Below are 25,615 nucleotides of genomic sequence, written 5' to 3' on the forward strand. Positions count from 1 at the left end.
CGAGTATTTTGTTAGTTTATAGATCAGCTCGGGATAAGGCTGGATGCCTGGATCTTGCACTGAATTTTTCTGTTCAATATGATGAAATCCTCAACTCATCAGATCGTGCTTTGTAATTTTGTGAAGCAGTCAATTGATGAAGCAATTACTGAGAGGGTGAAGAAGAGTGATACAAGGACAATACATTGATGAGCTATGATTCATTCACATCTCCACTTCATTTTCACTTCACTTTTCATCTATTTCTCTCTTTTTTCTCAATCATATTATTATAAATTGCATCTCATATTTTCTCTCACTTTTCTTCTTATCTTTCTCCTCCCTTCACCTATTTTCCACTTAAAATAAGGTGTGAATGTAATTATATTCTACCATGAGAAATGCTCAACTCCTCATTCTTTAAGGCTATACCTTGAAGGTTTTGAATTACACTCGTTCAAGGGGCAAGGTAAGACGATTCAACTACCAGCAGTTATGAGCCTAATTCTCATCAAAACTCTTATAATTTGATCATTCATTTCATTTTTTATTAAGTATGTTTATGTTACTTTTAAAAGGAAAATTTTAACTGCACTTTTGGTCCCTCTCTTTGTTCAATTATGCGATTTTGGTCTTCCACAAAATTCATTAGCATTTACCTTCCCCAATGTTAACTGTTGTTTGTAGTTTTGGTTTTTTGTCAGCAGTTTGTGAGAAAACGAACACTTTTATCTGAAGCAAATGACATCACAAATGGACTCCAACAACAAGGACGGTGTACTGAGATCATAAGATCATTCTTTCTTGGTGGTTGAGCAATTAACTTTTCTCCCACGCTTTCATGGGTTATTAGTTGTGGAGTAGGGAATATTTTATCGATCTCTATAGACAATGTACATCAATATTTATGAAGTGAACCATAATGACCAAGTTTAGAACATTGAATAGAGAATTATAAACTCACCATTTTTAATTCTAACCTCCTTCCCGCTTAACTTCCCTTCGCCTAGCCTATATGTACATCAGAACTAAAACTCTCGAGTACTTTAAATGATAGGTCGCCCTGAAGAATGAGGTTGAGTCGTCTAATGATGAGATCTCTCATTTTAATTCACAAACCCTCAACACACCAAACCTTTAGCCTTAAGGTGAAGTATATCTTTTTAAAGCGCATCAACTTACTCTCCTCAAACATCATCCAACTGGTTAAATTTCAAAAGTTTTAGAAATTAAAATACAAATACAACTTCATCCTTCATAGCAATAGGCTAAACTCGATCGACATAGTTAGATGTACAAAAAACTAAAAAATAGTACCTCTTGTTTTTTGTTTATTGAGGTAAAAAATAGTAGCCTTGTCATTAACTCTAAAAAAAAATGGTCCATTACATAAAAAAGAATGGAAGGAAGTTGTTGAAAACAGAAAGAAGAAAAAAAACTGGTGACAAAGCCCGATCCGGTGGAATCAAATTCCACACTGCAGCATGCTACTGATGATTGGTCGTAGTACCACACAGTAGTACTAGTAGTGGGCTAGTGGCTTTATCCCATCACGTTAGCTCGTGGATGTTATTCATCCAATTCCATCCCTACCTCCTCCACCCTCACACTCACACCAACCATCTTCGACCCCACCACATGGCACTAAAAGCACCATAAAAGATTCCATAATCCTTTGCTTTTTCACCCTTTTCCTCTCTTCTTCCCCACCACCACCACCACCACCACCTAAAATAACACAGACTAAATTACGTTTTCTTTTTCCCTTCCTTTCTTCATTCTCACTCACACTCCTTTCATTCCTTCCCTCCCTTCACTCCCTCCAACTCCAACCTATTATTCTTTCCACCAAACTGTTTTCATTGTTTTTTCTATTATTCCTATTCAACCTTCACATTAGGGCGAGTTTCTCGTTTCAACCATGTCTCCGACGCCGGAATATTCATTCGCCGTCGAGTACGACGGTCCACCGTTAGGCTACAATCTCCCCCGTGCAGTCCCCATAAGCGTCGACAACATTCCGGTAGCTTCCGTGGTTTCTCAGGTTTCTTCCTCCGACACTCTCTCTTTACCGGTTGTGCAGCCACTCCTACCACCACAACAACAACATCACAATCACAATCTCCATCGTCATCACCATCCTGTGAATGTGAAGGAGGTTAGAACACTCGACTCCGAACCTAGGGTTTCCAAGGAGCTCCAATTAGCTTCTGAGATTACGGTTTCGCCGACTTCCGTTATCGCCTTCGAGCACCGGACTTCGCAGAGCAATGTTTGTGAGCTTTCCGGTGAATTGAGCAGCTCCGGCGCGTTTGAGTTTTCGAACGGGAATGACGGTGAGTTTTCCGATTTGGGAGGTAGTTCTAGGGTTCCGGAGGAGTCGGTGGGAGGTGGAACTGGAAGCTCTAGAACTGCGGAGTTTAGTGATTCTAGGGTTTTGAAAGAGGATGGAAACGAGAGTTTGGATTTCAATGAGTCGAATCGGCAAGATTGGGCGTCTAATGAGTCTGTGCTGAGTTTGGAGTATCCGTCGACTCGGGTTTCTTCTTTGAAGGGTGAGGAATTTGATGCTCGACGCACCGTTGCTGTTACTTTCAATGTGGATGATTCTGATGATGCTTCTGAGGAGGAGTTTGATGTGGAGGAAAATGTAACTAGACCGGTTAGAAGGGAGCCTCTGACCAAGGGAAAGAAAGGGTCATGCTATAGATGCTTCAAGGGGAACAGGTTCACTGATAAGGAGGTTTGTCTGGTTTGTGATGCCAAGTATTGCAGTAATTGTGTGCTTAGAGCTATGGGGTCGATGCCGGAGGGTCGCAAATGTGTTACTTGCATAGGGTTTCCAATAGACGAGTCAAAGCGAGGGAATTTGGGGAAAAGCTCCCGGATGCTCAAGCGTTTGCTTAATGACTTGGAGGTTCGGCAGATAATGAAGGCGGAGAGGTTTTGTGAAGCAAATCAGCTTCCACCTGAATACATTTGTGTGAATGGGAATCCGCTTTCTTATGAGGAACTGGTTACCTTGCAGAACTGTCCAAACCCTCCAAAGAAGCTTAAGCCAGGAAACTATTGGTATGATAAGGTGTCTGGTTTCTGGGGGAAGGTATTTATTTATCTATCTGTTTGTTTTTACACTATGCATTTGTGATTTCTGTGCTGCTTGATTTCTAAGTTCTAAGTATCTATATGGATTCTGGTTGGTTTGTGATTTCACAGGAAGGAGAGAAGCCTTCCAGTATTATTAGTCCCCATTTGAATGTTGGAGGGCCCATTCTACCGGATGCTAGTGATGGAAACACTCAGGTTTTCATTAATGGCCGGGAGATAACAAAAGTAGAGCTTCGGATGTTGCAGGTTGAGAATTCGATATATGTTCAAACAATTTTGAAAGGCTCCTTGTTAATAACCATATCTTGTTCATTGTAAAACAAAATTGTTAACAGATTGTGTTTTGGTTGCACAGTTGGCAGGAGTTCAATGTGCTGGCAACCCACATTTTTGGGTTCATGAGGATGGTTCCTACCAAGAAGAGGGACAGAAGAATACAAGAGGGTATTTATGGGGCAAGGTAACCTATTTATTTCTTTTGGGGCATAATTATATCTTATTTCTTCTGGAATGCATAATGTTAGGCTGGAACGTAGCTTGTATCTCTTACACACTCTTTTTATTTCACTTGTTAGGCTGGAACGAAGCTTGTATGTGCTTTCTTGTCCCTCCCAGTTCCTTCTAAATCTTCAAATGCTGTTGGAGAACAATACTCCAACCTGGCTAGCAGAACAATTCCTAACTACCTCGAGCATGGAATAGTTCAGAAGCTTCTCTTGGTTGGTTGCAGTGGATCTGGAACGAGCACTATTTTTAAGCAGGTGATTTTTCTTTGGAATTGAGTCTGGGAATCAAGTCAAACTTAATACCCTACTTTCTTTTAGTTATTGGACAAAATATGGTATCTAAGCATGTGTTACGGGATTTGCTGTTTTTTAATTCACTTAGAAAACCGAAAGAAACTTCTGAGAGTTTTCGAACTCTATCGTCAGTCATAATATATTGTTAACAATGTCAATCCTGCAAAGTTTGCTTCTTATGTTAATTTGATACGCAAGTAAGACACTCTCTTTTGTCTCATTAGGTATTTACTAATATAGAAAGGCTGATTTCGATGGTAAATGACAGCTGAATTCGTAGTTGGACATAGAACCTGATAATACATGCCTACTTGATCAATCTTGAAATAAAATGTTGACAGCTTGCATCCTCAAAACAGAAACCAAACCCGTTGCATAGTTGCTGGTAATCAATTTATTTATGGAATTGCAAATATTTATGGCAGGCCAAAATTCTTTACAAAAGCATCCCCTTCTCAGAGGAGGAGCGTGAAAATATTAAGTTAACCATCCAGAGCAATGTTTATGCCTACCTTGGCATACTCCTTGAGGGACGTGAGCATTTTGAAGATGAAAGCTTGGCAGATTTGAAGAAAAGGAAATCCTCTGAGCTTGATACCACTGGTAGGGTGCATTTTCTCCCTCTTTCGCACTTCTTCCTCTGATTTTTTTATTTAATTAAAGTTTGACTCTTTAGTTCCTTTTAAAGCATCATTCATGTCATGTCAGTCCAAATGGTTTGCAGCATGCTAACATGTTTGTTTAAGGTATCAATTGCTGTATCATAGTTCTTTTTTGACCTCCTTACCTTAGTAAGTAGTGCCATACAACCTACCAGTTCAGAGTGCTTTGATAATAAAATAGCTGCATCTTATCTTATGCCTGCCAAGTGTCAACTGTGGACCGAGTGTTAAGAGTAAACTTGTTAAGGAGAACTTCTCATTGAAATCTTCTTACAAAATAATGCTGATCTGTGAATGTCTTCTCCTAAATTTCTAATGATTCGGAATACTACTATTTTTCTTTATCATTGTGGACCATGTGATGGCCATAGTAGTTTTGTTCCATTTTAGAAGTGTTGGTGTGTTGAAAATATTAGATGCCATTCAAATTAGTCTGTCTAACTTGTACATTAATTTGGATTGCATATTCTGTTATGTTTATGTTTGAATCATTATAGTTGGTTTTGAAGTTGGATCTCCAAGAAGCTAACAACTACTAATACTAACAACCAAGACTATACTCTAATACTCCAAGAAAAATTCTTAAACAAATACACTGATCTAAAATTTTCTGTTACAATTATGGTTTTCTACAGGAACCAGTGCAAAACTTGATGACAAGACAGTATATTCCATTGGTGCAAGGCTCAAAGCATTCTCTGATTGGTTGCTGAAAACTATGGTATCAGGCAAACTTGATGCTATCTTTCCAGCTGCTACTCGTGAATATGCACCACTGATTGAGGAGTTGTGGAACGATGCAGCCATTAAGGCCACATATGGAAGAAGAGGTGAATTAGAAATGCTGCCTAGTATTGGTAGTTATTTCTTGGAGCGGGTAAGATCATTCTTTGATTTTTATTATTTTATATGTGCGCACTTGTCAATTTGATTGTAATTGTTGTTGGGTGTCTTTGACAATCTTGGGCTGTTAATGGACAACATTTCTAACGTGACCATTTTCTGTTTAGGCTGTTAAGATATTAAGGACTGATTATGAACCCTCAGATTTAGATATTCTCTATGCTGAGGGAGTTACTTCGTCCAATGGGCTGGCTAGTATGGAGTTTTCATTTCCCCAATCAGCTCATGAGGAAACTGTTGACACTGCTGATCAACAAGGTTCATTGTTTAGGTGGGTGATATAACATTGTGCTTTTTGTTATATCTCAGTAATGGGTTGTGGCCCTGATTAACCCTGTTGCTGTTATAATATTGTAGAATTGTGGTGCGCATATGAAGCTGATGAAAAATGTTTGTCAATCAGATGCTATTAAAATTCTTTTGTTAAAGCCCTGGTTGTCTGTGTACTCACTTGTATGATGTTTAAGAAACACAATGGAACTTTCTCCCATCTGCATGCACAATCTCCCATCTGCATGCACAAGCGCGTGCACACACACACACACACACACACTCACATAAACATATATATGTGAAGTACGCCATATGTAATATTTCTGATTTGGCATTTTTTATGGATTTTTATATTCTTTAGACAGAAGTGCTAATACCATACTGGAATGGCTATTCGAGTTTTTCTATAATCAGGTTTAGTGTGTAAATTAGAAAGATGCATTCAAATTTGCATATTTGTTTCAAATGCTCGGAATACTAGAATTCACAAGATTCAAAAGCATATCTAAATTATGTCGGAGTTATCTGAAAATGTTGCGGATTCATTTATGTAAATTTGAATAGTAAGGAAATTTATGTGTGACTTACTCTACATATGTCTGTGTAACTTTTTGGTTTTAATAATTGTTTGTAGGGGGAGGGAAGTCATAGATACAACTGCTGTTCAATGTTTCTGATTATTTATACTTTTTAATTGGTTAACAGGTATCAACTGATAAGAGTGCATGCTAGGGGGCTCGGAGAAAATTGCAAATGGCTAGAGATGTTTGAGGATGTTGAAATGGTCATCTTCTGTGTTTCCTTGAGCGACTATGATCAGTTTTCTGTTGATGGAAATGGTTGTCTCACTAACAAGATGATATTGAGCAGGAAGTTTTTTGAAACCATTGTCACTCATCCAACTTTTGAGCAAATGGATTTCCTGTTGATATTAAACAAATTTGATCAGTTTGAGGAGAAAATTGAACAAGTTCCTCTGACTACTTGTGACTGGTTCTCTGATTTTCATCCAATAATTAGCCGCAATCGCACCAACAGCCATAGCAACAGCATTAATAGTAATCCCTCTCTTGGCCAACTAGCTTCCCATTACATAGCAGTTAAGTTTAAAAGGCTTTATTCATCTCTTACCGGACGAAAGTTGTACGTGTCCCCGGTGAAGGGTTTGGTGCCTGATAGTGTTGATGGAGCACTTAGATACGCCAAGGAAATTTTGAAGTGGAACGAAGAGAGACCAAACTTCAGCTTAAGTGAGAACTCAATGTATAGCACTGAGGCAAGTTCATTCTCTCCTTGATTGCCAATTCAGGCAAGAGTTGCAAGTCTATACTCGTGTATGACTTGAATTCTGTCTGTGTACATATGTTGCTAACTAGGATTAACAGGGAATGTGCCTTCTACAAGCTATCAACTTGTAAAATACACTCGACACGTAGATACGATTTCAAGCCTTTAGTCAGCATATGTTGAGTCAGTCAGCACATGTCACACAGATGAAGATGTAATGTTCAAATTCAATTTTTTTTTACATGATAAGGTGATATCTTGATGTTTGAATTTGTATATTACTGTTAGTTGCAAACCTGCTTCTGTGTGCATTACATGATATCCACATCGGTCGGATTAATAGCTTGGGCCGGGTTGTTTCTTTAGTTAGAATCAATTCTTACATTTAGGAACTAATAAAAAAATTTCCAATAGGTAATTTTGACTTCATAATCAATAATAGAAAGATTTTCAGACATGTATTAGTTAGGCTCTCAGGCAATATAATGCAAATAAAGGCAATTCATTCATTTTCTTTGAGGGATTAAACACAGAATTGACAATGGCATAAAGAAAAATCAGTGAATGCGAAATACAAGTGCAGAATTACCATTGACATAGTACTACAAATCGCACCAGCTGTCCAATTTACGATCACAAATTCTCAATACTGCGCAGCTCCATCAAAATTCAAACATGTAATTGAAAATCTAGTTTCGAATGGTAGCTAGGACAACTTCTAAGCGCTTCTAATCAGACTTTTTAAAAGTTTTAATTCACCTTATTAACCTAGTCTTTTTATTAGCTTCAATTTTTCTTCAACGTGAAAATAAACTTCAATTTCTCTATCTTGATTTTCTTCAAAGGATCTCTAACATAGTTCTTCGAGTTTGGGAGACCGAAACATCAATTGCAAGTTTCAAAACCTGGAAAAAATACCACCCTTTCCCTCTCTCCCAATGCAACCCACACCCCTAGAAGAACAAATAAAAAAAGAAGGCACCAATATCTCAAGCCCGAAAGAAAAAGAAACTTTCACGTTTACAACCTAAATAGCTGATGAAGGGTATCAACAATTTCATGGCGTCAAGAAGGATAATCTTCCAAAGTTTGTTCTCGTGCGACTTCAGAAATTCAAATTATGATCATAAATCTTGATCATAAACCTTTAGTTTAAATAGGTTTTCCAAATTACCAATTTCAATTTTCTCAAAAAACGAAATGTTTTCTCGGGAATTAAGCATTGTATATAACACCCCAAAATATACCCAGGTTGAGCAGAAAGAACCCATCCTTATCACAGTTTTTTGGTCCTAGACCTAAGCCTTCCAGCAATGCCGTCTGTGCAAGGTTTGGTGGAAGAAGCAAGGGGCTTCATGGTATCAGAACACTCAACGTTTTCAAGCTGAAGTGGCTTCACTGTATCTGAACCCTCAACTTTTGCAAGCTGCCCTTTTTCATCAGAGAAAAGCAACGATCTCTTTGCCAAAACTTCATCACCATTATTTGAAGTTTCAGCTTGAGCCTTCAGTGGTTTTTTTTTTTTTTTCAGTGGTAAGTCAAGATCGTTGACCTCATGAGACTTGGTCACATCAGAGAAAGGTAGAGACCTCTTTGCTGATACTGGGTTGGAAGCATCTGCATCTTTGTCAACTTCTATAATTTCTGCGCGCCGGGTTTGAACGAGGTAGTGCGCAACTGACTTGTAACCCAAGTTTGATATCTACAATATGGAGATATTTGAGCTTAGTTTCAACTAAGTCTTTGAAGAAAGAATTCAAGGGTGGACCAAATTTTGGTCAAGAATTAGGAGTAACCTTTTTATATAGCATGCCAGTAGGAGCCCATCCTTTTGCCTGACGGCATAAGCTACAATTGCAGATTCCACGACAAGGCGGGCATATCCAATCTGGATTCTCCAAAGCTTCAAGTACATGCTCTCCATATCTACAAGAGCAGGATAAGAAAATGATGCACCAGATCATATTACATGAACACTTATAGGAAATCATAAATTGCTGAGATGGTTTAGTTCAAATTAAAACAAGCAATTCTAATGGATTGCCGGGAATGTAAACTGAACCTACATGATAAAGAAACTGACGTTGAGAATGATAAAGAAAGGAATTTCATATAGATTGCCAAAAGATTCCAGACAAGATATTCAAAGCATAATCTGAAATTTCTTGCAAATGTTTCAGGGCTCTGGCATAAATAACCATGCCCCACAAATCCTGAAAAAAGTTTTAGATGTGTTTGCACGTGTGTCGATTAGCACTTGATAATATCACATTAACAGCTATTGCAACTCTAACTACGTTTTTAATTAGATCAACCTGGTGAATGATTTGACAAAGTTGTGCAATAGAATATCTTAATTAACAAGATGACCAACTATAAACATTTAAAATTTTGAACTATCCTGAAGACTGAGCAGTGAGCAGTATTTCTTTTTCATTTGAGTCAAGTAAGTTGATATAGTTGTAATCTAAAGCAACTTAATGATTTGCTATATTTAAGTAAAACTAACATCCAATGGATAATGGAGAACCCAAAGACATGTTATATAGTTCAAATGGCATACTTGCAAAGACAGCACACAACTACATAAATTATTCACAGATATATCCTATGAACATGTACATTATTGAAATGAGATCCCATGTGTGTCTGCCGAATGATCTACAGCTTGCTTAATTATTCAAGTAAATAAAAGAGAAAGTGAATTATCCACTTAGAGAGTAGAACATCAGCATTTTCCTGATTTGTCTATAAAAATATCCTACCGAATCAATACAACAAGGCAACTGCAATATCTCTTGCCATATAAATGTCAGGTACGAAACAAGTTGTAGAAAGCATACCTCATGTACAAGCAATCTCCACAAAACTGACCTTGTACCATGTTGCATTTGCAACAGCATGTACGATAACCAAGAGTTTTTTGCCTACAAAACATTGTTTTGTATCTAGTGAGCAGGTTCATTAACAAAAAATGAATTGAGAAAATCAGGTAGAAAGATAGAGCAGAAGTAATTTACTGCATAAATGAAATCGTGTTAAAAATGGTTAATTGCAAAGGCAAAGTTAATCAAAAAGCATAACAAACTTCATTTTTCTTCTTCGCCGAGCCATACTACTCAAATCCGATTTCATTTCAGGAATCAAGTTCACTCAGGTTCATGCCCTAGATGTTGAGCTGTAACATTTATTCAAATTAAATAAACTAACCAGGTTAAAGTTTCAACATAATTTTGACACAAATGACCACCCACAGGGCCACAACCCTTTCTATTTAGGAATAACTATAACCTGAGCCAGTGGACATGATACATTAACCCTCAGATAACAACAGACCTATTAGTTATCCCTCTAGTACTCCACATGAAGAAGACAACAGTACTACTCAAAACACCCTGGAAGATTCTTCCCAGGATAAAGACAAATGAGCCAACAAAGCTCTACTGCAAGTTGTTGACCTCAAGTGCAAACCCCAACTAATACCCACCAACATAATACAATAAAATACAGTTATAGTTCAAAGTGCTGCAATCAAACATGTATTCACAAAGCCACAAAAACAGATTTAACAAACACTATATACAAGATCATGAAATTAGTATCCTATTTGTAAGATGTTTGATCAGAGAAAGTTGGAGGAGCAGACCTGCACTGATGGCAAGTTTTCCCTTGAAAGGAGTCATAAATTCGTTTCCCATCTTTGCCATAACCATCAACAAACAGCGTCCAGGTCCTCTCCGTGTTCCCCAACAGCTTCTCATGCTCTTCAGTGTAAACCTCAGGCTTGGAACCTTCTTCAATCACAATCCTTCTACTTCCCACAATCTCAGACTTCTTGGGTGGCGCTTCAGAGTAACTAACAGGAGCCACGTTCTGCAATCTGTAAAAACAACAAGGGTTAGGTTTAAAGGTTGGGGGAGAAAATGGGTAAAACGTGAAACCCCATTTTACCTGGAAGAGCGGCGAGTGGGACCGGAGGGGTGGAGTGACGGCGGGGTTTTGTTGGCGGAGGATGGAGTTGTGCGGCGTGAAGATGGAGGGTTGTGGGTTTTGAGCTTGAGGGAAAGGTCGAAAATGCCGAGTTTTCCCATTCTCTCACGATTCTCGCGGATTCTTTGTTCTCTGCAGAGTTCGTACTGAGAAATGGTGTGGTGATCATGGTTGGAACTCGGAGGGAGAGGTGGATCGGTGGTTGTTCGGTTTCGCTTTCTGGTAGCGGCCATTGTTGTTGCTGTGGTGGATGATTTGAATTTGAAGATATATGGAAGCTCAACGGTCAACTTTTTGAAAGGGGGAGAGTGATGGGAAAGGGATGGGAGGGAAATGGGAATCTCAAAGTGCAAAATAGTAATGCTCTACCCACAGATTCTCTTTATTTATCTTTAGGCTTAATAGCACTTTTGGTCCCCCACAAATGCGAAATGTGCAAATGAAATCCCTAAACTTTAAAAATAGCATTATGCCTCCCCAACGTTACCCTCCGTCAATAGTTTTGGTCCCTCATCCATATTCCGTTAAAAAATTAACGTTTTTGGGACCAAAAGTGCAATCACACCAAAAACATTAATTAAAAAATAAAAATAAACCCAGAAAACACTTCTTCTTTCATCATTTTTTAACCCAAACCCCAGAAAATACTTATTCCTCATCATATTCGTCTCAATTACCGTCGCCGCTGATCTCCATCTACAACACCGCCGCTAATCTTCGCCCCTGATTTCGATTACGTTCTTCCTCCCCCCTCCCTTTCTCTCTACTTTGAGTTTTCTCCCCTTTCTTTCCAGCAAATGCACAAACACCAAATTCCTAACTTTCTAACATCCTCTTCACCATGAAAACCCAAAATTGGAGAAACCCAAAACTGATACCCAAAATGGGGAAGAAGAAATCGAAGTAGGGGCGACGGCACGTCGACGCAACAATCAGAATTAGTGGAGGCGGCGCACTGCTTCAAATCGGAAAGAGGAGGTGGTGGTGACGCAAGGTCTCCTTGAGGGGCTAGAATTTCATATCGGAGAGAGAAAGAAGTGATGACGGCGCAGATCTGGAAAGAGAGCAGTGGTGGCCGGCGGTTGGTGAGGGTTGAGGAAGAATGAGGAGTGTGCTTGCTTTAGGGATTAGGGCCGGCGCACCATAGCCTGTGACGGTTCATAAAGGAAGAACGACAAAATGAGAAACCCACCCTCTTTCACTCCCAAATAATCAGACTTCTTTGATGTTGTTTTTGTGTTTGGGAATTAAGGTTTATGTTGCATTGTGGGGTTTGGAAATTGAGTTGCGTTCTTATGTGATTGTGAATCAGATTTTTGTTTGTCATGTTTGATAAGATAAGGATGATTTAGATGAAGTCGATGAATCTTCTTGGGTTTACTGCAAGGAGAATAAGAAAGAAATCCAGGTTTATTGTTTTTGAATTTTTTTTATGGGTTTTTAAGTTTGTAAATGATGAAGATGATAGAGGAAGAAGATGAAGATCATGTTTTTCTGGGTTTTTATTTTTTAATTAATTTTTTTAAATTAAAACCGTTAGTTTTTTAACGGAATATGGACGAGGGACCAAAACTGTTGACGGAAGGTAACGTCGGAGAGGCAGAATGCTATTTTTAAAGTTTAGGGACCGCATTTGCACATTTTGCATTTGTGGGGGACCAAAAGCGCTATTAAGCCTTATCTTTAGGCCTTCGCTCAACAAGATAATAAAATATTAATTAATATTACATTTAATAAAATTAGGTTAAAAATGACACTTAGCCCAATCACTATATGGAAAATTAGTTCTGAATATAATTTTTCTATGCACATTTAACTTTAACTCGTGGATACCTCAACTCGATCCTAAGAAAAGTTGTTTTAACCGAGTTTTGGAAAGTAATTGAACTTAAACCTGAACTCTAACCTGCTATGACCTCAAGAGTACTACCGATAGGTGACCTCCTGTGTTTATGTTTGAAACGCTTGCGCTATTGTTTGACATGTCATTTACTTAAAGTGTTATGAGTACAACCTTTGGGACGAGCTCTTAGCTAGGATATGCAACCCTCTTTAATAGGATAGGATAACGAAAGCAAAACTCACATTAACTCGCCTCTTTGTTATCTTTAAATTTTGGAAGAACAACTATTGAATAAAATTATTAAAGAGTCTAAAACTTTTTTTTACCTATGATGACATGAAATTCAAAATTCTTTCATTGTATATGTGTGGATTCTATCACCTACGATAACACACCAACCCGATAAGATGAACTAATCAGACTCATTCAATCACATTTTAAATGCGTGAATTTTATTTCTATCAAAAATCGAATTAATCTAAAGGCATTGCTCTGGTATCCACTAAAAAGTAATTTGTGAACACCCCATGGAGAACAAAAAAACACGTAGTTCACATGGGCCTGGGCCATCTGCACTAGTTCACATGGGCCTGGATCATCCATTTTGAAGTTGCGCTGTTGTCCCAAAAAAAAAAAGAAGCTGCGTTCGGACGCGGGGTTTGAGAATTTGGTTGATGATCCTCCTCTCTTCCAAAACCTCAATTGTAACTCCAACTCGAGAGGTGAACATGAAATTCGAAGTTTGATAAGAATAATTCAGGTACCAAATTTCCCCCCAAAATTCGAACCTCAATCTCTCTCTCCCTCTCTCTCATTTTCTCTCCCTCTGAGTCTAGGGTTTATTAAGGGTTTTCTTCAATCTGATTGCAGATTCCACTCCACGATGTCGTTTTCGTTGTTCTCCACTCCTCAGCAGCAACAACAACCGCAGCAGCAGCAGCAGTTGTTTCAACCACAACAGCAATCTCCATTCCAGCAGAACAGTCTATTCAATTCACAGCAACAGCAATTTCAACAGCAACAACAGCAGCAGCAGCAGCAACATCAGTTATTCTTGTTCACGAACGATAGAACTCCGGCCAGTTACGGCACCAATTGGTCGGATCTACATCCCGATTCTCAGAAGATTCTTCTTCAGATCGAGTATGTTCTAATTTCCCCGCTTCTTTAGAGAATGTCTTGTATTTCTTCAGGTTTTAGTTGATTAACTGCTATCTGTTACTTAGGGAGCGGATATTGGAGTATAGGGATGAAAGCCAGAGACTAGATCAGTGTAGTCGTCTTTACGATTCTTCAGTTTCCAATGATGGATTTGAAGTTGATGCATGCCACATTGTTCAGGTACTTTATGAATCAGAAATTTTATTTTTCAAGTTATTGTTATTGACACTTGTTATTATTCGGCACTAGAATTTGTGGTAGAAAGTAGAGTCTCATGCTTAGCTAAAAAGTGAAAAAAACATGGATAATGTTTCCTAGTTGATGCATATTAAATTTCTTGTTAACGATTTTGTTTTAATTTATAAGCTAGAGGTATTCTGCTGACAGCGAGCCGAGTCACTGTTGTTACTAAAGTTTGCATGCTGCAGAGGATGGCTCACATTATAGCTTTCCCAGTTGTAAACTAGAGCCTAATGCAGAACATTTTTGTTACTGCTGTGTCATTAGAGGATATATATTACTATTCTTAGCTGACTTCTGTAAGAAAATTATATCTCTTACTATTTCTTGTTTATAACATAAAGTGGGTTGAATTTGTAGTATAATTAAATGATAGCTTACACTTGACTTATCTGGTCTGCTCTATTCCTCTATGAAGGAAGAATGCCAAAGTTAATCAGTACATTTAAGCAGGGCACATGTCGTTATTTGCCTTCATAAACCATAAATGGGTTATTCAAGATTCAACAGATAATCCAACTCTTGCTGAATTTATTGTGGAAACCTACAAGCCTAATTTTTTTTTTTTTTGCTTTTGAGAGATGTGAAATCTCAGACTTTTTTTTATATATTTTGGTAACTTTGGGATCCATTGTTCTATTGCTGTGTACTTTGTATTGTTAAGCAGATTTTTTTCCCCAATGAATAATCACCAATGATGACATGGTTAATCGCTCCTGTCTCTGTCAATATTGCGTTTAATGTGATCTATCTGTGAAAAAATAGCTAATTTCTTCTGATGTTTGATAGGAACTTGGTGGAATTAGCACTGCTATGGAACGGCAGAAAGCTTTGCTGCAGGAACTGATGTCAGTTGTTAAGGATATGTTACGCAACACAGAGGTTGCTGTTCGTTCCTTTATGATGCTACGTCCAAGGTTTCATCCCAGTGGGGGTTCATCAAGTGCCACTGCCCCATCACAGGCTCCTGGAGTAACTACAACACCTAGTTCAAGCAGCCAACCAACAAGTACATCTATGGTGCCTGTTTTTGATTTCTACAGTGGTCTTCCAAAGAAACCATCTCCCTTTTTGCAGCAGACAGTTTTAAGATTTGAGAAGTATCTTGGGGAATGCCATCAGTGGGTTGAAGAGTTGGAGCAATTGCTGCTCTTAGATTCTGAGAGAAACACGTCCAGTAATGGATCCTCATTATTGCAGTCTCTTCCCAAAGTCATGACAAATGTGCATGACTTTTTTGTTCATGTGGCTTCAAAGGTAACTTCCCGTTCATAGGTATTGTTTAGAATATGACATGGAAAGTATATGATTGTAGAACTCTTAATACTTTTTCCACTTATCTCTTTTATTTTATCATATTTAATTTAACTTAATTTTTCTGGTGTTAGTTTGTGTCAACTAGGAGCTCTTTTTGCTTTAATTGAATCTATTGTGCTTTAATCCACCTCTCCCTTGTTAATGTGTCCATGGTCCTTTAAAGTTTTAAATTTAGAATCATTGTCTATTTAAGAGCCTCAGGGAGGAGCCTGTCAAAATGGATAGGTGGCAGAAGGGCATTGGTAAAGAGGGTGTAGGAAACAATGGGAGGGGTGAGGGGATATCATTTGGGGAGAAGAGTGAGATGGGTTTATCAGATCATTTGTGTAACCAGGGGGTGACTGAAGCCGTATGGCAGTGAAAGCATTCTTGCTTATGTGATATTTCCTGTCCTCTTTTTTTCCTGTTCATGTAAGGAGCTAGTCTCCAATGTTTTAATCAGTAATAAGTCAATTCCTATCACTATGCTATACTTAACATCATGCTTCGTTTCCTGCTTATTATAATGAACAAGAACATATTCGTGTAATAGAGATGATGATACGCATATGATTGTCCTTTTGTTCAAAAATAAGTTTTCATGCATAATAGCAGGTTGACCTGGAACTGGGAAATCAGCATATTTTCCAGTAATAATAACAGGTTTCTAAATACTGCTTATGCAGGTCGAGGGCATTCACCAGTACATTGAATCTATGAAATCAGCATACCTTGCTGATCAGCGCCGCCGGGGAGAGGTCAATGATCCATTTCTTGAAGCTGATCGTCGAGAAACTGCAAGACAAGAAGCTGCCTCGAAAAGAGTCCATCCAACGTTGCATTTGCCTGCAAATTCACAACCCTCTACTCAAGTTGCTGGGTTGTTTTCTAGTTCAGGAATGCAAGGGTTATTGAATGCCCCACAGACATCTGCAGCACCTTCATCTTCATCATCAGGAAGTGGTTTCTCTCTTTTTAACACAACATCTTCAGCTCCATCGTCTTCTATGCCATCTTCTTTGTTTGCAACACCAAGTACTCCTGCTCCTGGGTCCTCTTGGTTTGCATCCTCAAGTACTACTCCTCAATCCTCACTTTTTGGTTCTGCATCCTCATCCTTTCTGGGTTCGGCATCAACCCCCTCTCTCTTCGGTAATACTGCACCTTTGCTTAATACACCGCCAGCTACAAGTTCCTTCTTCTCAAATCCATTTCCTTCAGGTACTTTCTCGGGCTCTAGTTTTTTGCAGCTGTTTTATGTTCAAGTGTTAACAAACTATGTAGTTGTTTTTGATAGAAAATTTATTTGGAAATCAGGGCTGAATACTGGTGCAGCACAACAGAAAACATAGGTCTTAAAATATCAAAATTAGGATTTTCTTGGGATAATTAAGGGAGGAAATTGAGGGCATTGAAGGTTTGAACAGGATATTTGGGGGCAGGGTTAGTTTGTATGCAAAAAGAATAAGGGTTAACCAGTAAGAATTCTGTGGAAGGTTATGAATATTCAAACTGAATTCTTAGGGACATGATAAGGTGAATGTTTAATGCTTCTTGCTAAGCAAATGGGATCTCAGAACTTGTAAGGGAAAATTAGAATTGTCTGAGAAGCAATTACCTTAGGCATTTAAATAATCTATTTGTTGTTTTTTTGGCATTTTTATAGTAGTTTGCATCACTTGTATACTAGTAGTCCACAACTTAAGGCCTAATTTTAATAATGAGCTTCCTGTAAGCATGATTGAAGTCCCAGGTGAAATAGGAACTTTTGAAAGCGCACTCATGAAAGCAGCTAAATACCAGAATTTTAGGTTCCTGATAGAAAATTAAGCACTAGTTTACTGTTATTTGTGAATTACAAGGAACTTACTCACTGTTCATGCAAATACCAAATCGAAACCATATTATAGTTATTTTGGATATTTAATCTTGTGTTGTATGGAAAGTACTGCCAGCATGAAGGATTTTGAATGACACTAACCATTTTCTTTCTCAGGTGCTGCAACAGGATCGGGGGCAAGCTTTGGGGGACAGGTAAGAAAACTGAAGTGTTTCTGGTTTAATTCATAGACTATTTCTGTTATTAATCAGTTAAAACAATCCCAGTGTCATATCAACCTAGACTGACAATCAAGCACTTTGATCTGCTAATTCTGTGTGATCTGTTAAGGCTTGTATCATTGCATCTTTCTAAGCCTTTTCTATGATGTTGCAGAAAAATCCACGGCCAAAAGGGAGAGTTAGTACTCGGCGCTAGTAAAAGTTGATGGGATCTTTTGCTGCTACCAAACAAATATGCAATGCTCCACTTGAAGTCCTTGTTAGAAGGGCAAAATGGTTTTTGCTCTGAATCTGACAAGACTTGAAATGTAGCTAAGCTACATTGCGGGTACTGGTACATACTGACGTCTGGATTCTGCTTCGATTCAGTCCATTGATTTCTTCTATTTGACATTTTCAATATCAAACCCATTTTCTTCAACATCGTAGATTGATCTATAAGTCAAATGATTTCAATTGCAAAATTTTCGGGAATTGTAGCTAGCCTGTCTAGCTTATTTCGTCATGTACTGTAGCTGGCTTCTTCTTCTTTTTTCCAGTTTGAGCTTGATCCATCGTTTGCTGTTGTAAAAGTGAACAGTTCCTAGGTAGTTGTTTGGTGCATTTTACTGATAATTTTGAAGTGATTTCCCTGTAACTTTTCTTTTAAGATACTAAGTTCATAATTACAATTTCAAACAGAAATGCTAATTCTATTTCAGCGTTTCATTTCCTTTGTCTTTAATTTCCTTCTATGATGAATTATTTTATTTTATCCTCTGTAAAATTTCCAAACATGAGGGCTATCCTGGAGTGCAGTTAAGCCCCGACAGGGACAACATCAACCTTAGACTGGTTTGATTGGAGCCTTAAGTATTTGAAAAATTGTGACTTTCTTCTCCTATGTTGGTCACTCGTTTAGTGAGAATCTTCTATTATCGTTTTATAAAAGACAAATGAGAAAGATCGAATGAAAAGTTCGTTTTAGACCAATTTCTTTTGGTCCTCCTCGTTGTAGACCATTATGAGATTGTGAAATAGTAACCATGCAATCTTTTTTGTAATATTTAGACCTAGAAAAGAGCAAACTAATATCTATTTTTAACCAACGGAAATGTGTTTTTATAGATCTCAATGCACAAATGGATAGGCATTATTTTGTAGCATTGAACTCAACGTGGTTCGAGGTTGAGTCTCCTCTTTTTTTTTTTCAGGGGAGAAACTTAGATCAAGTTTCTTAAATCCATTTTATCAAGTTTACCAATTATGTGATGACACATGTACAACTATTTCTAAAAATAAATGTCATTTATAAAGAATTTATTGTCAAAATTAGAAAAATTACACATAAACTTGATGAAATGGAGGTTAAGGAACTTGACCTAAGTTTTATCAATTTTTTAGTCCCGTGTATATACATCATTCGATTTTGAATTAAATTCAACATCTATGGCATAAACTTAGCCTCTGCAATCTACGTAGCATGTCTTTTGTGGCTCACTGTCATCAGCATCTATCTTAATCATATTTCTTTTTAGGCTATTCAGTTCATCCTGCACCTCATCAACCCTAGGGTGGGATTGATCTCCGGAAGTGAACACATGAATGTCATTCTTGGCCTCAATCCAACTTAACCCTGGATCTTTCTCTAGTCTCAATCCCTTCATATTTCTTCTTATTTCTGCAACTTCAACCCATCTCCCTGCAGAAGCATAAAGATTAGAAAGCAAAACAAGCGTCGGTCCATCTTGTGCATCCACTCTCAAAACTTCCTCAGCTGCATGAACTCCCACTTTCAAATTCTTATTTATAACACAGGCACTTAGCAAAGTTCTCCACAGTTCCAGATTATCTTCAATATAAGGTGACTCTTTGATAATGTCTGCCGCCTCTTCTAGTAATGCTGCACGGCTCAACAAAGTTACCATGCAAGAGTAGTGCTTAGGCCCAGGAACCAAACCCATGCTGTTCATATAATTCCAGAAGAACTTCCCTTGCTCAACCAACCTTCTGTTGCTGCAAGCAGACAATAGAGACAAGAATGTCACTTGATCCGGGATCAGACCTTGTTCAAGAATCTCCTCAAAAAGGGTCAATGCCGCCTCTACCCTTCCATGGTGGCTATATCCTCCCAGCATCGAGTTCCAACACTTCAAATCAGGGTCAGGGACTTGAGAAAATACCAGATATGCTGCATCGAGGCTACCGCTTTTGGCGTACATATCAATAAGACTCCCAGAAACATACATTTCAACATCACAACCCCGTTTAACTGCATAGCAATGGATTATTTCACCTTGTCTTAAAATTGCATGATCAGCACATACACTCAAAACTCCACTCAGAATATAGTCATCGACCTCATGGGCTTCATGAAACATTTCAGAAAAGCATCTAATTGCACTCATTCCATCAGCCATTTTAGAATAACCAGTGATCATTTCAGTCCAGAGAACAACATCCTTCTCAGAGATTGAACAAAATACCCCCTGAGCAGCTTCAGTTTCAAGATTTTTGAAATACATAGACACTAGAGTACTTCCTACAAATACACATCTCTCATATCCTGCTTTAGTAACCTGAGCATGAAGAGGTTTTCCATAAATGGAAGATGGTAATGCACCAGTTGCAGATATAATGCCAGCATATGTATAGTCATCTGGTTTAGGAAAGCACAATTCCAGCAACTGGACAAACAGATTCATGGCCTTCTCTCCATCCTCAATGTTAGAATACCCAGCAATCATTGAATTCCAAGAAACTAAATCCGGGTTTTCCATTCTACAAAAAATCCTATTCGCTGCTTCTGCATTGCCAGCATTGCAGTACATATCAATCAGAGCATTTTGCAGATATAAATCGGGAGACACATTCCTAACAATTACATGGGAATGGACCAATCTCCCAGAATGATAATCTTTCAGACGACTACAGGCATTCAAGACCATCGAATAAGTGAACTGGGTTGGGGTGAAACCAGCCTGCACCATTGAAATAAAGAGATGAACACCTTCCTTGATCTTATCATTCTTCAGATATCCTATAATCAAAGAATTCCAAGCAACACTATCTCTATCCACCATATCCCAGAAAACCAATTCAGCTGAACTCAAATCCCGGCAATTTGAGTACATATTAAGCAACGAAGTTTGGACACGAACATCATTCAAAAATCCAAACTTAAAGCCCTTGGCATGAAGCAATGATCCAATCAACCAATCTTGATGCAAGGCAGATGCTTGAAGCAAGCTAGTAAAAGTCAAGCTGGAAGGCCTAAGACCATTAGTTTCCATATGGGTATACAATTTGAAGGCGGAAATGGCATGGTCTGATACTCGAGAAAAGGCTGCAATAAGAGCATTGTAAGAAACAAGAGTTCTTTGAGGCATTTTGTCGAACAGGAGGTGTGAGTCCCTGAGTGAACCGCAGCGTGCATACATGGAGATGATGTTGTTGTACACAAACGGAGATGGCGAGCGGAAGGTGGTGGCAGCAGTAGTTAATATGAGGGCGTGGAGTTGACGCGCCTCTCGTAGTGAGGTGGTGGTGCTGCATTTTTGCAGCTGAAGGGCCTCTGCTACACGGTAACATACCTTGCTCATGTAGCAGCAAACCACGCCGTTTGTTTTTGGAGATGAACGGATATTATGTCCTGCTTCTTTCAACAGTGATTTTAAATAATTAAATTTTATGGTACCTTCGAATTTTTTTTTTCTTCTGTGATACCCGCGTTAAGTAATTCAATGAATTATTATATCTTATTCAAGGTAAATATTACATTTTTAGATTTTATTTTACTTGTTAATTAACTTTATCTTATAAAATTCATTTTTTAATGAAAAATGAACGAGTAGGTGAAATGAATGATGGTGATCGAGATGTGTATAAAATGACCATGGTTGATGGATGAACAAAGCTCAGAAAATCCAACTCGCAGATCTCACGTTCTTAAAAATGGAATGCTGCATTACTATGACAGAACAAAATCAAAATTTTAACGGGTACATAAGTATTTATCATTGAATCAACTCATTTTTGGTATCACACCTTAATCTGACTTAAGGTACCACATCAATCATCTTTTTAAATAATATTTCTTTCTAATATGATGATATAGTGTTATTGACAAAAAAAAATAGTGAGTTTTTATGTTAAATCAAAATTAAATTAGAGATTAGTTTCTATACTGTGTAAAAGTTTTACACTTTCATTCAATCTCATCATTTCATTTCTTATTTTAAATGTTATTAAATTTAAAATTAATTACAAGCTAGCAAAATGGAGGGATGTGATTGAATGATTGTATAAAACTTATTTACTGCATAGAAATTAATCTCATTAAATTAATTATTTTTTAAGTATTTTTGAGAAGATTTTTTTTTTGTATCAGACATGTGTCATCCTTCGAAGGCAATCATGTTTGAGCTAAAAACATCCACATCATGGTGAGCTAACTCTCTTTAGATGCAAGTTCTTCACCACAAGTACCTTGCCAATGACACTATTATGCTAGTTCAGGTCTCTCGAAGCAATTCCCCACTCTGAAAAGGTACTCTGAAGTAGGGGTGGCAATATGGGTTGGCGGGCCGGGCTGGGCCCAACCCGCCACTAACCCGCCGAAATGCGGGTTGGGTTGGGCTAGCCCACTTTTGGTATTTGGGTTCAAAGTCTCAACCCAACCCCTATTTTGGCGGGAAAACGGGTTGGCGGGCTAGCCCACTTAGAAAATTTGGTGAAATAAAAAAAGATGTGCAATGAGAAATTTTAAGCAATCTTTCACATTTTATATGTTGACACATGAAAAAAAGTAGAATTATACTTGTTCTTTATCTTTAAATGTTATAAGTTCAACTAGAAAGTCTCACCAATAGCAATACCAAAAAAATATTTATCATGTGTGGTTATTAAAAGTTGTAAAACTATAACCTCACTAGCAACTATCAAGTGTAAGTTTAAATAACCTTCATCAAATCATTGATAAATGTCATTTTTCTTTGATACACACTCATTTAATATTACTTAACATCACTAAATGTGTTTTACAATCATCAACAAGAGTTTACTTTAGCCAATAATAGTCGACCAACAATTATAAAATATAATGTCGAGTAGGCATGGAAGTTTTAGACAAAATATAACCTACGAATAAGAGCTGCAACTTATATAGGTACGGTGAATCCATAGAAAGTCATTGACTAGTTTTCAAAATAGTTTTTTTTTTTAGTTTAGGTTTGTCATATTATATGCGCACGTTACAATAATCCGCTGAAAAAATAAAAATAGAAAAAAAAAATTCAAAAAAAAAAGTGAAAAATGGGTTGGCGGGCTAACCCAACCCAACCCGTCATTAACCCGCCAAAATACGGGTTGGGTTGGGTTGACCCACTTTTAAATTTGGGTTCAAAATCCCAACCCAACCCGTTAAAAAAGGTGGGCCAAACGGGCTGGCCCAGCGGGCCTAGCCCATTTTGCCACCCCTACTCTGAAGGCAAGAAATGCGCTTAAGGAAGATTTTCGCATCCATTTTATCTTTTAAGTATTTATTTCATTAATACATATTATTATTTTTAGTTAATACTTTAATTTATTTAAACAATTAATAATATATCCAATGACTCTCAGTGATTAAAAGTTAAATCTCTAGATCATAAACTCAATACTATTTGATCATATTATGTGATTATGGATTTTTCTTGAGTTATGATATATACACATCTCTGCACTATTTTTCCACCTTTATTTTCTATTATTTTTCTTTTTTCTATCAATCAAATCACCTATCACATTTTTACTTTCTCTCTTCTTTCTTCCTCCACCTCTCCACACCTTCAATATAATTATTCATTTTTCCTTCCTAACTTATATGTTAATGATCTTACCATTTGAGTTATTTTTATGACTTTTTCAAAATGGATTGATGTATTATATGATTTTCTATAACAAAATAGTCATAATCAAGGACAAATCTAGAAGGGTTGTATAGCCTTGTAGGTAGGGCGGCAGAGTGGACTATATTGAATTTTGGCTGAAAAATCAGACAACAAAGGAAATGGAGAAGAGGCACTTCGTGTTGGTTCACGGAGCGGGCCATGGCGCGTGGTGTTGGTATAAGGTGGCTGCTTTGCTGAAATCCGATGGACACCGAGTCACAGCTCTAGACATGGCGGCTTCCGGCATCCATCCAAAGCAGGTTCACGAGCTGAATTCAATTACAGAGTATTTTGAGCCGTTGATGGATTTTCTTGGTTCTTTGCCACAAGAGGAGCGAGTAATCCTGGTGGGTCATAGCATGGGCGGTGCTGGCATCTCTATGGCCATGGAAATGTTCCCCAACAAGGTTGCTGTTGCTGCGTTTGTTGCCGCTTTCATGCCTGGTCCTGATTTGAGCTATGTCACTCTCATCCAAGAGGTAAAGTAATTAACTAACATATATTCAATGGTTTCTTGAAAGAAGTTGCTATAGTTTATGGTGGATACAAGTTGTTATTCTTCTCTCTGTCTCTTATTTTTATCCTTTCATCACTTGCTAATTTTTTTATTTTATTTTGTAGCAGTGGCTACATGCTCGAAGATTGGATTCTAACTTGGACTCAAAGATGGTGTTTGATGAGAACTCCAATAGTAAACCAAATGGATCAGTGATATTCGGGCCGCAATTCTTAGCATCAAACTTTTACCAACTATCTCCACCTGAGGTATGTACGGATGTGTTTTTTTGGTCAACATGTATGTGTTTTAATCAATTTGATCACAAATAGTTTGCTAACTATACATACGAACCAGGACTTGATCCTCGCAACGTCGTTGATTAGACCCAATCGCAGGTTTGGTGATGAAGAACGGTTAAGAGAGGAAACAAGAGTCTCTAGAGACAGCTACGGAAGCGTAGCGAAAGTGTACATAATGAGCGAACAAGACAAAGTGATAAAGCCGGGTCTTCAATTATCAATGATTCAACGAAACCCTCCAGACGATGTTAAAGTGATTGCCGCTTCTGATCACATGTCAATGTTCTCTAAACCCAAAGAGCTCTTCTCCTACCTTCAAGAGATTGCCAACACCTATGATTAGCCGTTCATGACATGTTTGATTTCGCGATTCAAACATAATTTAACATAAGTTTACTTATAAATAAAACTTGTACTATCTTATAATTCGATGTAATTCTGTGTGTCGATTCGAGTTTACAAAATTTTCAATTTTGATAAATTTTTGTCAATTTTATTTTTTTAAAGTGAATCAGCTTAGTTAAGAGAATATCATAATTCTGTTACTCATAATTTGTAGCTATTTCTCACTTACACACACAAACACAGATATTTCAAGTAGAAAACTGAAAAACTGTAATAAAATTCATTTATAATAAAAACAGGTAGTTTTTTTATTTTGTGAAATGAAAAACAGGTAGATAAACATTCCTTTTTTTTGTTTTGAATCTGATATATGGTGTGAATCTTCTATTGATCTAGTTTTGTATCTATATATATATATATATATATATATATATATATATATACATGATCCAACATTCCTTGGATATCTGAAAAACAGCTGTGAGAATTGAACCAGAACTTGATCCTTGCAAAATCGTTGATGAGACCGAGTCACAGGTATGGTGATCAAGAACTATTACGAGAGGAAACAAGAGTCACCAGAGACAAGTACGAAAGCGTTGCGAAAGTGTACATAGTATGCGAACAAGACAAGGTGATAAAGTAGGGTCTTCAATTGTCAATGATTCAAAAAAACCCGCCTAATAACGATGTCAAAGTGATTGCTGCTTCTGATCACATACCAATGTTTCTTGTCAGCCCAAAGAGCTTGTCTCCTACCTTCAAGAGATCGCCAACACCTATGACCAGCTAGCCAATTATAACATGTTTGATTTCGCAATTTGAACGTAATTTAACATATATTTACTTATAAATAAATAAAACTTGTATTATCTTATAATTTGATGTATTTATGTGTGCTGATTGGATACATTTTTGTCAATTTAGTTTCAAAAAGGTGAGTAAGCTGAGTTACTCCAA

At 37.6% G+C, this 25,615-nt stretch overlaps 5 protein-coding genes across 5 annotated transcripts; 3 read left to right on the top strand and 2 right to left on the bottom strand.

Moving 5' to 3' along the window:
- The first annotated feature begins 1,579 nt into the window (after nucleotides 1–1,579).
- LOC130740791 (extra-large guanine nucleotide-binding protein 1-like) lies at nucleotides 1,580–7,288 on the top strand. Its single transcript, XM_057593490.1, has 8 exons — nucleotides 1,580–3,082; nucleotides 3,196–3,333; nucleotides 3,443–3,547; nucleotides 3,663–3,848; nucleotides 4,313–4,490; nucleotides 5,185–5,426; nucleotides 5,560–5,723; nucleotides 6,431–7,288. The coding sequence occupies exons 1-8, from the start codon at nucleotides 1,901–1,903 to the stop codon at nucleotides 7,020–7,022; spliced, it is 2,787 nt and encodes a 928-aa protein (XP_057449473.1). The 5' UTR covers nucleotides 1,580–1,900; the 3' UTR covers nucleotides 7,023–7,288.
- Nucleotides 7,289–8,122: 834 nt separating this feature from the next.
- Nucleotides 8,123–12,492, bottom strand: LOC130740792 (uncharacterized). The gene is made up of 5 exons (XM_057593491.1): nucleotides 10,964–12,492; nucleotides 10,659–10,892; nucleotides 9,856–9,939; nucleotides 8,809–8,938; nucleotides 8,123–8,714 (listed from the first exon to the last, which is right to left on the bottom strand). Exons 1-5 carry the CDS (start codon nucleotides 11,233–11,235, stop codon nucleotides 8,289–8,291), a joined length of 1,146 nt encoding a protein of 381 aa, XP_057449474.1. The 5' UTR covers nucleotides 11,236–12,492; the 3' UTR covers nucleotides 8,123–8,288.
- A 976-nt stretch (nucleotides 12,493–13,468) lies between these two features.
- LOC130740795 (nuclear pore complex protein NUP58) lies at nucleotides 13,469–18,311 on the top strand. The gene is made up of 7 exons (XM_057593493.1): nucleotides 13,469–13,605; nucleotides 13,716–13,988; nucleotides 14,072–14,186; nucleotides 15,036–15,503; nucleotides 16,229–16,763; nucleotides 17,539–17,576; nucleotides 17,758–18,311. The coding sequence occupies exons 2-7, from the start codon at nucleotides 13,729–13,731 to the stop codon at nucleotides 17,797–17,799; spliced, it is 1,458 nt and encodes a 485-aa protein (XP_057449476.1). The 5' UTR covers nucleotides 13,469–13,605; nucleotides 13,716–13,728; the 3' UTR covers nucleotides 17,800–18,311.
- A 382-nt stretch (nucleotides 18,312–18,693) lies between these two features.
- On the bottom strand, nucleotides 18,694–21,216 carry LOC130740793 (pentatricopeptide repeat-containing protein At3g50420). Its single transcript, XM_057593492.1, has one exon. The coding sequence runs from the start codon at nucleotides 21,182–21,184 to the stop codon at nucleotides 19,043–19,045; it is 2,142 nt and encodes a 713-aa protein (XP_057449475.1). The 5' UTR covers nucleotides 21,185–21,216; the 3' UTR covers nucleotides 18,694–19,042.
- Nucleotides 21,217–23,557: 2,341 nt separating this feature from the next.
- LOC130740796 (methyl jasmonate esterase 1-like) lies at nucleotides 23,558–24,801 on the top strand. Its single transcript, XM_057593494.1, has 3 exons — nucleotides 23,558–23,991; nucleotides 24,137–24,277; nucleotides 24,366–24,801. Exons 1-3 carry the CDS (start codon nucleotides 23,632–23,634, stop codon nucleotides 24,651–24,653), a joined length of 789 nt encoding a protein of 262 aa, XP_057449477.1. The 5' UTR covers nucleotides 23,558–23,631; the 3' UTR covers nucleotides 24,654–24,801.
- Nucleotides 24,802–25,615: the final 814 nt, after the last annotated feature.

The sequence above is a fragment of the Lotus japonicus genome, chromosome 2 (assembly GCF_012489685.1).
Source record: "Lotus japonicus ecotype B-129 chromosome 2, LjGifu_v1.2".
Taxonomy (NCBI): Eukaryota; Viridiplantae; Streptophyta; class Magnoliopsida; order Fabales; family Fabaceae; genus Lotus; species Lotus japonicus.